General features: G+C 45.1%; 1 protein-coding gene across 1 annotated transcript in view; it reads right to left on the bottom strand.

Annotated features, from left to right (window-relative positions):
* Positions 1–12,862, bottom strand: part of ARNT (aryl hydrocarbon receptor nuclear translocator) — a 32,948-nt gene that overhangs the window by 6,909 nt on the left and 13,177 nt on the right. Inside the window, exons 5-16 of the mRNA XM_088467653.1 lie at positions 7,176–7,389; positions 6,059–6,272; positions 5,869–5,971; positions 5,550–5,615; positions 5,332–5,417; positions 4,527–4,603; positions 4,166–4,300; positions 3,977–4,051; positions 2,170–2,321; positions 1,631–1,741; positions 776–851; positions 4–127 (exon numbers count right to left, since the gene is read on the bottom strand). Of these exons, the coding sequence (XP_088323779.1) occupies positions 4–127; positions 776–851; positions 1,631–1,741; positions 2,170–2,321; positions 3,977–4,051; positions 4,166–4,300; positions 4,527–4,603; positions 5,332–5,417; positions 5,550–5,615; positions 5,869–5,971; positions 6,059–6,272; positions 7,176–7,389 (1,433 nt within the window). The remainder of the gene's footprint in view (positions 1–3; positions 128–775; positions 852–1,630; positions 1,742–2,169; positions 2,322–3,976; positions 4,052–4,165; positions 4,301–4,526; positions 4,604–5,331; positions 5,418–5,549; positions 5,616–5,868; positions 5,972–6,058; positions 6,273–7,175; positions 7,390–12,862) is intronic.

The raw sequence follows: 12,862 nt of genomic DNA, 5'->3' as shown, positions 1-12,862 counted from the left end.
CACCTGAATTAATGCTGCTATAGATTTCTGCAAACCTGGGGTCTCTCTCCTGTCCATAGAGGGTGTCCGATTTCTCCCGGGATTTGCTGTGGTCAGGAACAGCGGCAGCCACCGGCTGTACTGGAACCTGTCCATGGTAAACACAAAACAAAACAGATATTGCTTGTTTCATGGGGACTGGACTAATGTGTATTGTCAAAATGTCACTGTACAGGAAGTATGTGAACGTCCAGTAAACCTTTACTGTACTTTGCGCCAATCCTGACATTTACATGCATACTGAAAAATTTGAAAAGAGAGGGTCTCCCGCTGCTGAAAGCAACTGAATAGAGAAACTGGCTGCATAAATGAACCTGGTTTACTATAAAAAGGTGCATTGGGGATTCTGCACTTTCCAGTATCAAACTCTTGGCATAGAACTTTCTGCTAGTCCCTATTCCTGTCTTCACATTATGACATTGCCCCTACCACATTCAGCCCAGCCACCAGCAACATAATGGCATGAGCGGGCAGGCGACTGCCACTCACCTACAGAAAGACTGTGCAGATGTACATGACAATGATAGGATTGTCATGCACATCTGATCACATATGATTGGTTAATAAGCTCACATTAGAAATTTTGTTGACCTCTTATCTCCACATCAGAGGGAACAGATCAGAGCCTTTAATGTCCCCAATGTCTTTATAGATGGTAAACGCACACTATATAGATAATATGATCTGACCTAGACCAGATGTTATAAGCTGGCTATTCATATGGAGGGCAACTCACCTGTGTATGGCTGTAGGTGCCTAGATTGTCTCTGCTGGATATGACGTCTAGTTCCGCTTGTGGAGGGGCCTGCTGCCTGCGTGGAGGATACAGCATTGTGATTGCACAGCAAGAACATGGGAGATGGGATTATCTTAGAATCAAGCGGATTTCAAAGCGGTGCAACGAGAATAACAACATTAGTGCAGAGCAGAGATCAGCTAAGTGCACGGAGAGCCAGAAATGGGAGCGGAATGGAAACTATAGCCGTGTTGTAGCGATGGGACATTTTTCTGACACTCTCACACTTTAACACAAGGTGGCAGCAGATGGCAGTTTAACCCTTTCGTTGCCAGGAGCGTGTGCCAAATTTGCACCTCAGAATGCTGCACCTTTTCCCACGGTTTATCACTTTAATTTATGTACATTGAAGGATAAAAAAATAAAAGTAGATTTTTCTTTTTATTCTCCTTTCCGCTACATTCACAAAATGAAAATTAATTCAAGCAATAAACACCCACTCCTTGCTTTGTAACTTCTAACACCAAATGTGCACTTTAAAGGATTGGGTGCTATTTTGTTCAATAAAATATAGTTACTTTGCCTTGTGGGAAAGAGCGATGAGAACGTCATGGGGATAGTGGCCAGGTGTCACTTGTTACAGGTTTTGAGTAAAGGACTCTTATCAAAATTTTCCTCTTCCATCTGATGTTAAAACGCCTTATTTTCTTTTTTTTTAGCTAATTGGACCCAAGTTCCGTCTGGCTCGGTGGTTTCCAGGCTATGTAGCATTTGGCTGACATTCCAGCCTATCGTACTCTATTAATATAGACATAAAGCTCCACTGCACCATTTTATTAGGAGCTACAGACTCACCTGGCAGCCATTTGGCTGGGACCCATTTCCAGAGGGTGAGCGATACTCTGCCCAAGCGGCGGCCTCTGCATAGAGCTGGTCAGGGCCGGCCGCGATTCCTGGTTTGAGTTCCTATAACAGAGACAAGATATAAATTAGAGTATCTGAAATTGACACAGATCTTACATGAGTAATTTGCAGCCTCCACGGAATAAGGTTGAAGGCATATGCGGAGCTAAAAAAATATTTTGAAACATTGTTTACTGCAAGTCTCTCCATGTGGACCTGGTTATTCTGTGTTGAATAGAGAGAGAAGCCCCCGATGAAATTGTGCTTCCACAAGGGAAGAGCAGAGCAGTGCAATATCGGGGCCTGTCTGTATCTGGCGATGTAATTACATTTCAAAGCCCCAGCACCTAATAGTTACAGTGCACAAAGTTCCCGTGTAGAATTCTCATGTAGGAGTTTCCTCCAATTTATGAGACATGTAACACTAATCATGTTACTAAAGAGAATAATCGGAGAGAGGAGCGTGGAACAGTCAGCGTCGCGCTACGTACTTTACATTGGTGTTAGTGCAGATGATATACTCTATCTCGTCAGAGTACGGGTTCTGGAAGGTGAAGGAGCTGGTTCTCATCAGCAGCCACTCGCGGCTTTTGGATCGGAAGCGGAACATGACAGACAACACCTGGCCTTTTAATTTCACCACCTGGAGGGAAGACGATACGTGATCATGCCGTTTCCTCTTCTCTGCTATTCTAGTGCAGCGTGAACAACAAACAAGTAGCCTTTCATAGCGGAATAGTTACCAAAGAGCTCAACATTTATGTCCTACACTTCATTATATTGCGCAGAGGGTACGGAATCATTGACACTACTCCTTGCCACAGTGCGACTTACAGTATATTCCATTTTATTTATTTTTAGCCAGTTTGTTTTTGATTTGTAGGAGGAAACTAAAACACCTGGAGAAAACTCAGCTAAACACATGGGAGTACAAACACACAGATAGTAGTAGTTGTACTATAGCTATGGAGATGCCATTTTTAAAATCAGTTATAAGCCTTTCAGGCAACAAGACAGACGTGAGTTACTTTATTTCATATAGAGGCGAGACCACGAATTATGACACGAGTCTCACATCGCTGCTCTGCACTGACAGGAACTATGCTCCTTCTGATATCTCTCAGGCTGTGGCTTCCTGCTGCCCCCATTCCCCTCCTCACATCATGTCACTGCCCCTGTCACATGCAGCCCTGTCCTCACTGACCCATCACTCATCTCCTGATATACTCTGTGCTGCTGGGGACCCTGCTCCTCCCACTATATAACTCTCAGTCTGTGACTTCCTGCTGCCTCCATTCCCCTCCTCACATCATGTCACTGCCCCTGTCACCAGGGAGGGAATTTCATTCCCCTGACCATTCTACAGAAACTACCTTCCTTCCCTGGGTCTGCGATCAGGGCTATTCAGGCCCCACCCTTACTGCAACCGGGTTAGTTTCAGTACCTGGCAAGGTCAGTGCAAGTTCTGATTTAGGTGCCCTTTTCTTAAGAGAGGATTGCTGGAACCCGCCACCCCCCCCTTATTTTTCTCTCTCAGGATGAAGGTGAGGTGACATGCACTGACAAGGAATCCAACAGGAAGATGGTATAGATGATTTTGCTTGAGCCGTCCAGCAGACACCAAGGATAGTGGAGAAATCTGAACACAGGGAAGTACGTTTCCTCAGCAGACAGACCTTTTACTTCTGGAAATGGTCCCTTCGCCATGAAGTACTCCACCAAATTGCGCACAGGTGGAGCCAAAGACTGCATGAATCCCCACCCCCGTGCCTGCGCATAGGCTGAAAGACTCCACACTGCGCATAATTGACCCACTGTTGGCATTTGGGGGCAGCAATGATCCGGTGCTGCGTCCGGATCAGAGAGCTGGTAAAAGGTGTCTATGTACACAAAACGCCTCCTACAGCATTTTCATAATATCGCATAACCGCTATGTACAAAGATGCAGCAGCTGTGTGATCTGCGTCCCTCTATGAATCAAGAGCTAATTTGCATGATGCATTTGGTAAAGTGGCTGGACTTACCAGACAGAGGGGGATGAGCAATATTTTCCCAAGCACTGTGTGTACAAGCTGCACCTTAGAGAAAAGTATTCACATGCTACATAGATCTCACACCTTGCAGACCTGATAACGAATAACTGTCATTGTAATTACACTGTCTGTGGTCAGCATGCCTCAATGGGGCTTAGTCTCTTGCAGCAGTGCCCAGGAGAAGCTGTCTCTCTGCAGAGCGCATACACTACCATATGTCAGACACAACCTGTACACCTTTATAGTTTTACTTTGTTCAGGTTACCTGCTGAAAACTGTCTCTTAGAAGCTGCTGGTCTTCTGGGTGGGCAAACTCCACAATGTCCTTACCTAAGAGATCCTAAAATAAGCAGAACAATTCAGCTGTAGCAGCAATGCATCACAGAGCACTTCATTGATGAACAGTCGCATCACAGAGAGCTCGACCGCAGCCACCCGTCCGCTCCCGACTCACCTGCGGCTGGTAGCCAACAGTGGCCGCGCACCGGTGGTCCACAAAGGTGTACATGCCACTCACATTGTGCCGAGAGATGAATTCTATTGGCTGGCAGACACTGTTCAGATCGGTGCAGTTAGGGGAGCTGGTCACCTTGGAGAAGAGCAATAAATGTCATATGTGAGAATCTATATTTATACCTATATATCTTTAAGCAACATCGAATGTGCCGCGCATATCTCCATGCAGTCTGCAAATTTACTCCAAACACATATCAGTCGAAACAACTGCCTACACCCCTCCCCCTTTGTCATGTCCCAAGTCAACACTGGCAGTAGGCTTTTAAAAAGTGCTACGAAAATATTCACCCTCAACATACCTGTAATCTGCCAATGGCCACCAGACAGAACTTGCTGCTTTGTCCTGCGTCCTGGTCATCTTCTGGCAACGTGACACCTGAAAGAGAATCACTTCTCTCATCAAGGTGTGACTGAGCAACACCACAATAATCTGATCCTGGGCTGTGTAACATTATCTATAGTGTCCAATATAGAATAGTGATTCCGTGTCGCAGGGAGGTCACCGCTTCCTGGTATATTGATGGGTTGCCCTCCAAAGACAAAGCAGTATGACCAGCAAAATGGTTGCCACCACTGCGTGCAGGAGACGGGTACACTAAAAACTAAAAGTTGTGTGTTTTACTCTATAATTAACATATCTGTACAATCCTTGGAGTGGGGGGAGCATTGAAAGCTCACTCCTGTGCAGTATGTATTTGTAGATGAACAAGAAAATAAATCCCCATTTGGTTTGTTATCTCTATAAAAGTCTGTGTATTGCTCATATAAATAACCTAAAAGTACTGAATCTGTCTAATCCCTTTGATGAAAGCTTTCGCAATTAATAAAGGAAGCTGGAGGTGGAGCTTTTTCCAACGGAGCACACAAGATGGAGGGAGGTCAGGCGGTTCTCAGCAGCGTTGCAGATGTGTATGACTAGTTGTTGGAAATCTAACTAGATAAGGACAGGCTGTGTTTTGCTTTGTAACCTTTTAATCACTTGATGTAAACTGTGGATTGTTGATGCTGCCACGTGAGATAACAGGAAAACATTGTACACCTTTGCCCCTATGCTTCAGCTGGTAATAAACAGACGGTTGGTTTTGATGGTGCTGTAAGACTTACCAGCAGGTGGCCATGCTTTGATGTACCCTGTGCAGTGCACCACCACGAACTGCGGCTCTCCATCTTTGGGGTGAGCCAGGCCATTCCTATAAGAACATTAACAGAAAAATAAGGCACAACAAGCTTTAAATATCACCTGTGGCCAGGGTTTAGTGCCCTAAAAGGCAGCTGCAGGTGGAGTCATGAAAGGGAGAGAGGCGCGCCAAGTATTGCGTTACCTGCATCTGTTCCTCATATAGCTGAGTCTGTTCATGGAAGACGGATCCACTGCCGTGTTCCCACACCTACGAAAGGAACACAATTTGACAATAGCCTAATTTTCAATATAACCACTCATGTAAAAACTCACAATTATAGAGACCACAGAGAAAAAAAAAAAAAAAAAAAAAGGACACTCTGTGGCCTCCTGTAGGGTATATTATATCCTATGATGCTTAGGTTAAGAGTTCGGGATTTTTACCACTGTTTGTGCCTACTTCCTTTAGACTTTCTGCAGATGCCAATGTATGGTGAAAAAAAAACAAAAACCAACTGTACCGCATTCTACAGATGAACGACCTCCGGGACCCCATGCACATTCTCATAGACGACTGCTGACCCTCTTTCTTCACTGTTCCAGTTTTCAAATCTAGGATACGCCCTGCAGGTCAGGAGGAAACCATATTACACAAAAGTCTAGGAAGCAGCATATGGTGGACCACACGACTAGAAGAGATCTACAACCCACCGGTCATGGCGTTCTCCGCCGTAGAAAGCTGCTCCCGAAGCTTGTCCACGTCGTCTGGGTGGACTTGGTCGTACAATGTGCTGCCAAACCATTCCGACTGTGGCTGGTTGAGGACAGGAGTCACAGAGTCAGACACGTACACAATCCTTCCCGTCTCGCAGGACACCACAAAGAGGAAACCATCAGCTGCCTCCAAAATGAGGTGCTTCAACTCCTGTACAAAAGAAAAAACTCCCAATGAGCGCTGTTCCTGAGAGTCCTCTGTGGGCTGTGCAACCTATATCAAAGCACCGTCACACAACATCTAGTAGAACAAGTACTGTATGTATTACTATGTATTATTAAGTGACAGACATGCAGCATACTAAAGACATATCCCTGAAGCTGTAAAACAACAGCTGGGACTGATTTAGCATCCGCAGTTGTCATGTATTAACAGTGGGTACAGGTAATAGGAAAGGGGTTTGACTTCAATAAACTTTGGTCTCGTAAACACTGGTGGGTGAGATAAAAATATATTTTTAGCTGGATTCACCATTGAACAACCAATAACAAAATTGACCATAGTCCACTGAAAGCTAGATTGCAGGATATTATGCAAGCCATCATTAATACTCAATACCTACTTAGGGATAAAACAATATAGAACCAATATCTATTTATGGTCTACGGCAAAAATTCCACCAAGTGCTAGAGGACTAAACAAACACACACACATACACACACACACACACACACACACACATCTTATAGAGCTATACGTTTTTATATATTAGATAAATATAACTAAAAATGTAAAATTTTATCAGTGATCATGTACACAATGAGATCTGACCATGATATTAGCGCCCATGATTGGACTGCAGGATGCAATCGTATTAGCCAAATGTATTACAGAGCACCCGCAGGGACATAGGCTTCGAAAGGAGCCCGTCCCTTTGATGTGCTGGGAGTGAAGGGACTGCGTCAGCAGTCTCTTCACTCCTGTGCCGGACTACATGTAAATTATTACAGAGCGGTCATGCCTAAACTTACTTATGTTTAGGTTTCATTTTATTTAAAACAGATTTAGTGTTTTAAGCGGTTTATTTACAGTGCCTATAACACTTATACATACCTGGTCGGTCAAGAAGGACGGCTTGTAGGTGCCATCCGTGGACGTGTTCCCGGTGCCCCGCAAGGACTTCATATGAGAGACAGCCATGCGCAGAATGGTGAGCTTGTCGGGCTTGCGAGCCAGGGCACTGCAGGTGGGCACCATATCGGACAGCTCTGTGATGTAAGCGGTCATCTTATTCCTCCTCCTCCGTTCAATCTCGCTGTGATTCTCCCTGTGGCAGAATGCAACAAAAAACAGGTGCCCCAGTGAATGCAGGAAACATACAGCAGGCAGGCAAAAAAAATTAAGTAATCTGCTTCGTTGTTATATGAGGACACTGTGCCAACATGCCAGCCATGCATCACAGTAAGGTGGAAAATAGAACAAGGGTTTAACGCCTCACACACTATGAAACAGCTGGCCAGACAAACATTTTCCAGTGTGCGACTTGTTCCTTCAGTGTGTAAAGGGCTCATACATATAAAACTGCAATTTATACCAACATATCTATATAATTCCATGATGATGGCAATAAAAATAATTGTGGCAGTTAGTGAAGCTGGTAACTGGGCAGTTCTACTCAATTAGTGATTTATGCAGAACAAACATGGCAAAGCAGAGGATCTATTGATAATCTGGCCTCACAGGTGGGTAACAAGGTGCCAGCAGATGACGGGGTACATAGCCTGCCAGAGGTCACCGGCCAAAGGAATCTTGGCCAGAAAATTATATGACTGCACCATTCTTGTGCAAGTCAGTAGCCTTGGCGCCGCACACTTCGATATCCGACCAATCGCCTTGAACCAAATGCCTCCATTATACTCGCGAGTAGCCAGCTGAACCCTTTTCCGGCAATTTTTATAATGATGCAATAGAAAATCTAACAGGTAAAACAAGACACTAAGAACTTTGTTTTCCCTTGTATCAGAAAAGAACATAACTCGTTGACAGAACCTACTTTTCTTCTCTATCCCTCTATTTTCAGTATATGGCCACACACAACAGGAAAAACATTAAAAAAATAAATACATTTTTTTTAAAAGGGTTTATTCAATTAGGGCAATGCGCCATCCCAAAATGGCACAACGCATCTGTCTGTCACTTCATATGCAGCGATATAGGTGGTATCGCAATAGGCCCTGTGCCTTTCATTAAAAGGGTCAATGCAATTAGGGACACATAGCCACCAACCGAAATGACCCCTTAATTTCAGGCCACCTGTTCAGGAGGTTGATCATTATTATATAGTGGCGCGCAATTTTTCTAACGCCAAAAATAGGTGTTGGTTTTGTTGTTTTTTTACACATCATAGGGCAATAAACTACTGAATACAAACCTCTGAGGGAAAAAAAAAATCCTCAGTTCAGATCTGCAGCAGCAGACTAGTACCAGAGCCGTGGTGTGGCTGTAACGAGAAGAGATCCGTTCCTGGCACATCTCATCTAATGACAGAAGACAGGGTGCAGCGTCTGATGGATAGCTGCATGCACAGGAGTGGGAAACCAGATGTCTGACTAAACCTCCTAATCACGGGGACCAGCATGATATTTACACTCCACTATTCTCACTAAACCTGAAGACGGTGTAAGAAATTTTCTTTAGTCTATACTACAGTTAGGTTATCGGTGACGTAGCTGTTGCTATGACAGTTGTATAGACGTTTCCCTATTCCCTTGATAGAACGTGAACAGTCCTTGCAATATTGAACAGTCAGCCTATAAATTAAGTTTCAAGATATGAGACTTGTTATTTCAAGACACTATACCCACAGATGTTTCATAACTTTTCATAACCCTCATTATGACTCAAACAGTAGGATCCATACATAATGTGAGGCTACTTCCCTACAGGCTGGGAATAAATGTACTATGCTGCCACAATGTCTGTACCCCCCCTAATACAAAACAATAATGCAAAATGAAAATTAATAATAGTAAATAATAAAAGAGAGTACCAGGCTGCAAAGTCTTCTGTATAGCATCCTTTCTGCTCTGCAAGCAGCAGTGCAGGAAAGGATGGAATAGAGGGCCTGATTCAGAGCCGGACGCTCTGAATCAGGGCGTTTTTTGTTTTATTTAATTGTGCGGCCTTTTGGCCGCTCGCATAGCTGTGGGTTACCACCCACAGCTTATGTGAGCGTCCATGATGATAGTCGCGTTGGTCAAGACCATCGGGCTTGCGACGAGACCCTTGCGGTAGGGTCTCGTTGGCCGCAAGCCCTGGAGTGCTTTTGGCTCTATCAGAGCCAAAAGCACTCTCACTGACATCACTAGTGATGTCAGTGGGGCCGGACCCAGACGGTAGGCGTTCCCATGGGAACGCCTCCGTCTGGGGTGCCACGCCCCTGGCACGCCCACCAAAGGGGGCGTGCTGTCACTCACCATCGACAGCATGCCCCCTTTGGTGCGAGACCCGGAGCGACGGCTTGCCCGTCGCTATCCGGGTCTCGCGCATGCGCGCGACGGAGCAGCCTCCGTCGTGCGCATGCGCACTTGCCCAACATCGACCCGCTCGCGAGCGGGTCTGAATCAGGCCCAGAGTCCCAGACAGAGACGTAACTAGACTTTTTGGTGCCCTGTGCCAGAAAGAGCATTGGCACCCCCCTCATTTTTCAAAGGGACATAATGCACCCAAAAAAGGGCCGTGGCCTCCTGGGGAAGGGCCAGGGAAGAGATAGGAGAGGCCAGGAGATGCTGGGGATGAAATTAGAGGAAGCTACAAGCAAGAATGATAATAAACAGAAATTTGACAGGCCCAAACAGCGCCCCCAGACCTGTGGTGCCCTGTGCGATGGCACCGCCCGCACTACCCTAGCTACGGCCCTGGTCCCAGACACATCATGTGTGTTACATCGTCAGCAGCTTGCAGTGAGGCGGTATTGAACACATGTCAAGGGAAGGCATGCACTGTGTACACATCTATGAGGCAGGATTAAATTGTGCTGTCAAGTGGTAGATGATGACAGGTTTAGTGTATCGCCAGGGATCAATACAGGATGGGCTCGCTGCCATGGTGACCTCAATCTACCCAGGATCTGTCCCCTGTTCTTCTAGTGATTATGGCACTTCAATACAGCAATGGCCAAAACATTTCTCCAACATTATCACTACACGGTAACTATATTTTACGTGTATAAGTGACCTTGTCATATATGTCTGTTTGGGCAGCACCTGTGATTTTCTTGCTTATGTGCGACACAATGAGCAATTATGGTGGTCACAATTACACATATTGTGCTCATCTGTAGAAGATTCCTGAATGTGTCAAATTGCTACAGGGACATGAGTTACGGATGGCATAATCCTAACTAGCCAACTAAAACAAGATACAAATTATAATATGACGCTATTTAAATGCAAACAACCTCTGCAACAATTTCGGCGATTAGCGGCGTACCAGAAACTGGCTGAAAAACACATGACACTCGATGGACACACACCGATCAACCCATAAATGGCAACTGCAGAGAGGTATACAGTAGAAACTCAACGTGTTTTTTCACAAACAACTCTGCACAAATATATATAGAGAGAGAGAGAGAGAGAGAGAAATTCAGCCATGTGATTTTATCATCAGATCATTATTTGCTGTTGTTGCTTTGGGACGCAGCACATGTGGATAGAAAAGGACATCCAGACACGATGCAATTTGGTTGGCCAGTTATCATCTGAACGGGATCATTCACAAGGTGACCAGGACAGCTGCACCATTACAATTATCTGGCGAAGTTTGTGGCTGACATCCAACCCAGCTCACTGTGGCTTTCCTCATCTCATCGTCTAGACATTACACATATATGTAGCTGTATTCTTATAAGTCTTGCCGTAGTACCGTAAATCTTCCAGGTTACCCACATGAAGCACTGTGACATTTTATTTTATAATATGGGAAGCATATCCAAGTGGCGTATACAGGGCCTAAATCATCATGGCTCTCTATTGCTAAAGCGCACACGCAGACGGGTGATTGTTGCACACTGCGCATGTATCGCAGGGTGCAAAGGCATCACGGAGACCACGCAGAGCCATCGCAGAGTGATTGACAGGCAGTGAGCGTTTGGGTGGTGGTCGGAAAGATGCAGGTGCGCCTGTCCGTTTGAACGCCGTTGCGTGGGTGTGCATAAATTTAGCGATTGTATATGTAGCTTGAGTACCTACTGCGTGCAACGAGGTTAGCAATTTCTAAGCAAGGTCAAGGCTTCTGTAATTCTGCGTGAGGAACCGATGGTACTCTATGTTACCAATGTTTATGGAGGTGTGCAGGGTATTACGGATGTGAGATAGCGGTAGTGGAAGGCAGTGGGCCTCTCTACGCTGGCAGTGCCACGGCATTGTGTTTGCATTCATTAGCATATTCGCAGCAGACCTGCGTGCGATTACAGAGCTGCGATCGTAATAGCAATCCATGATGAATCAGGCCCCCAGACAATAGTTTGGCTTTAGTATTCAACTGATGGGTAAATGTACAGCCAATTATTGCTGGCCGGCACCTGTCTATGTGGCTATACCTTTAGAGTCACACTGAACATTAGCAATGCTGAAATCTTGCAGAGATATACAGCACGTCTGAATTTGGACCACCAAGTTATGATCCAAAAACACCATTAAATTAGCCCTTGAATGAAACTACAAATGACCCAAACCAAAGCAGTAAACCAATGACCTCACTGCAGCACGAACAGCTACGATGTCGTCACTGGCTTTTAGCAGGAAGCAGATGACTATACAGTATAATGGCGACGGGACAGGAAAGGAATCCTCGTCTGACCACTGCTGTGTCAATGGCAATCTAGTATTACAAAGAAATATACAGTATGTTTAATAGGACTGAAATAGCTGGAATGATTCACACTATGAGCGCTAACGTATTGTGTGCATTGCCTTACGCTGCTCTATCATAGCAGAGAGGAGGTGTACAGACACAATGACCCTGCGGGACAGGAAGAAAGTTGGAAGCGGAGGTAACCGGAAGCATTAACCAGCACTGCTTGCCATGCTCCTGCTCCTACCGTGCAAGTCTTTCCTTATCCGCTGAACTCTGCTCATCGTCTGACCTGGAAACAAAAAACAACCAACCAACCAGCTCAGGTGAGAGGACAACTAGGACCAGGCGCCCAGAAGCCCCTTTACCTTGCAGTAATCTGCAGGATACTATCAAGATGTTTTTGGCTGTTCCAAGTTTTAAATAAAAATAAATTAAAGACAAGTTGTGGCTGTTGACCAAATGAATGTGTTCTCTTTAATGGTGCGTAATCGCTGGGGGTACAAGCTCTGTACGGAGTCTGTGCAACGGCCTAGGATAGCATTCAGGTCTGACCTGGTGACACTACACAGGAACAGGGTCAGATAAAGATAACCTAACCCCCCATTATTCCATGTTTGTTATGTAAGATTTCACTGACGTGGCGGTATATTTACAAATCGAGCGGCTTGTCATAGCCAATCATCATTGGCGGCTTTGACATTTAAAATGTTAATATAGATTAATGCTAAGCAAGCCTTGTTTACCATTGATTTTTATTTAGTCGTCTTAATACTATCAGCGGTGAAAGGCAGCTTTGACAAAGCGTTTGTTAGCAAATATACCACCCTCAACTTTTTTATATGCTATGTGCATCTACTGCTCTTTGCTATCAGCCTTATTTTTTGTCCCCAAAAGTTGCTACTAGACGCTGTCTGCAGTGTCCTCACACTGCTGTGTGACGG

Source organism: Taudactylus pleione, unplaced genomic scaffold (genome assembly GCF_031769625.1).
Source record: "Taudactylus pleione unplaced genomic scaffold, aTauple2 ptg000073l, whole genome shotgun sequence".
Classification (NCBI taxonomy): domain Eukaryota; kingdom Metazoa; phylum Chordata; class Amphibia; order Anura; family Myobatrachidae; genus Taudactylus; species Taudactylus pleione.
This window is presented reverse-complemented; position numbering and strand designations above follow the sequence as displayed.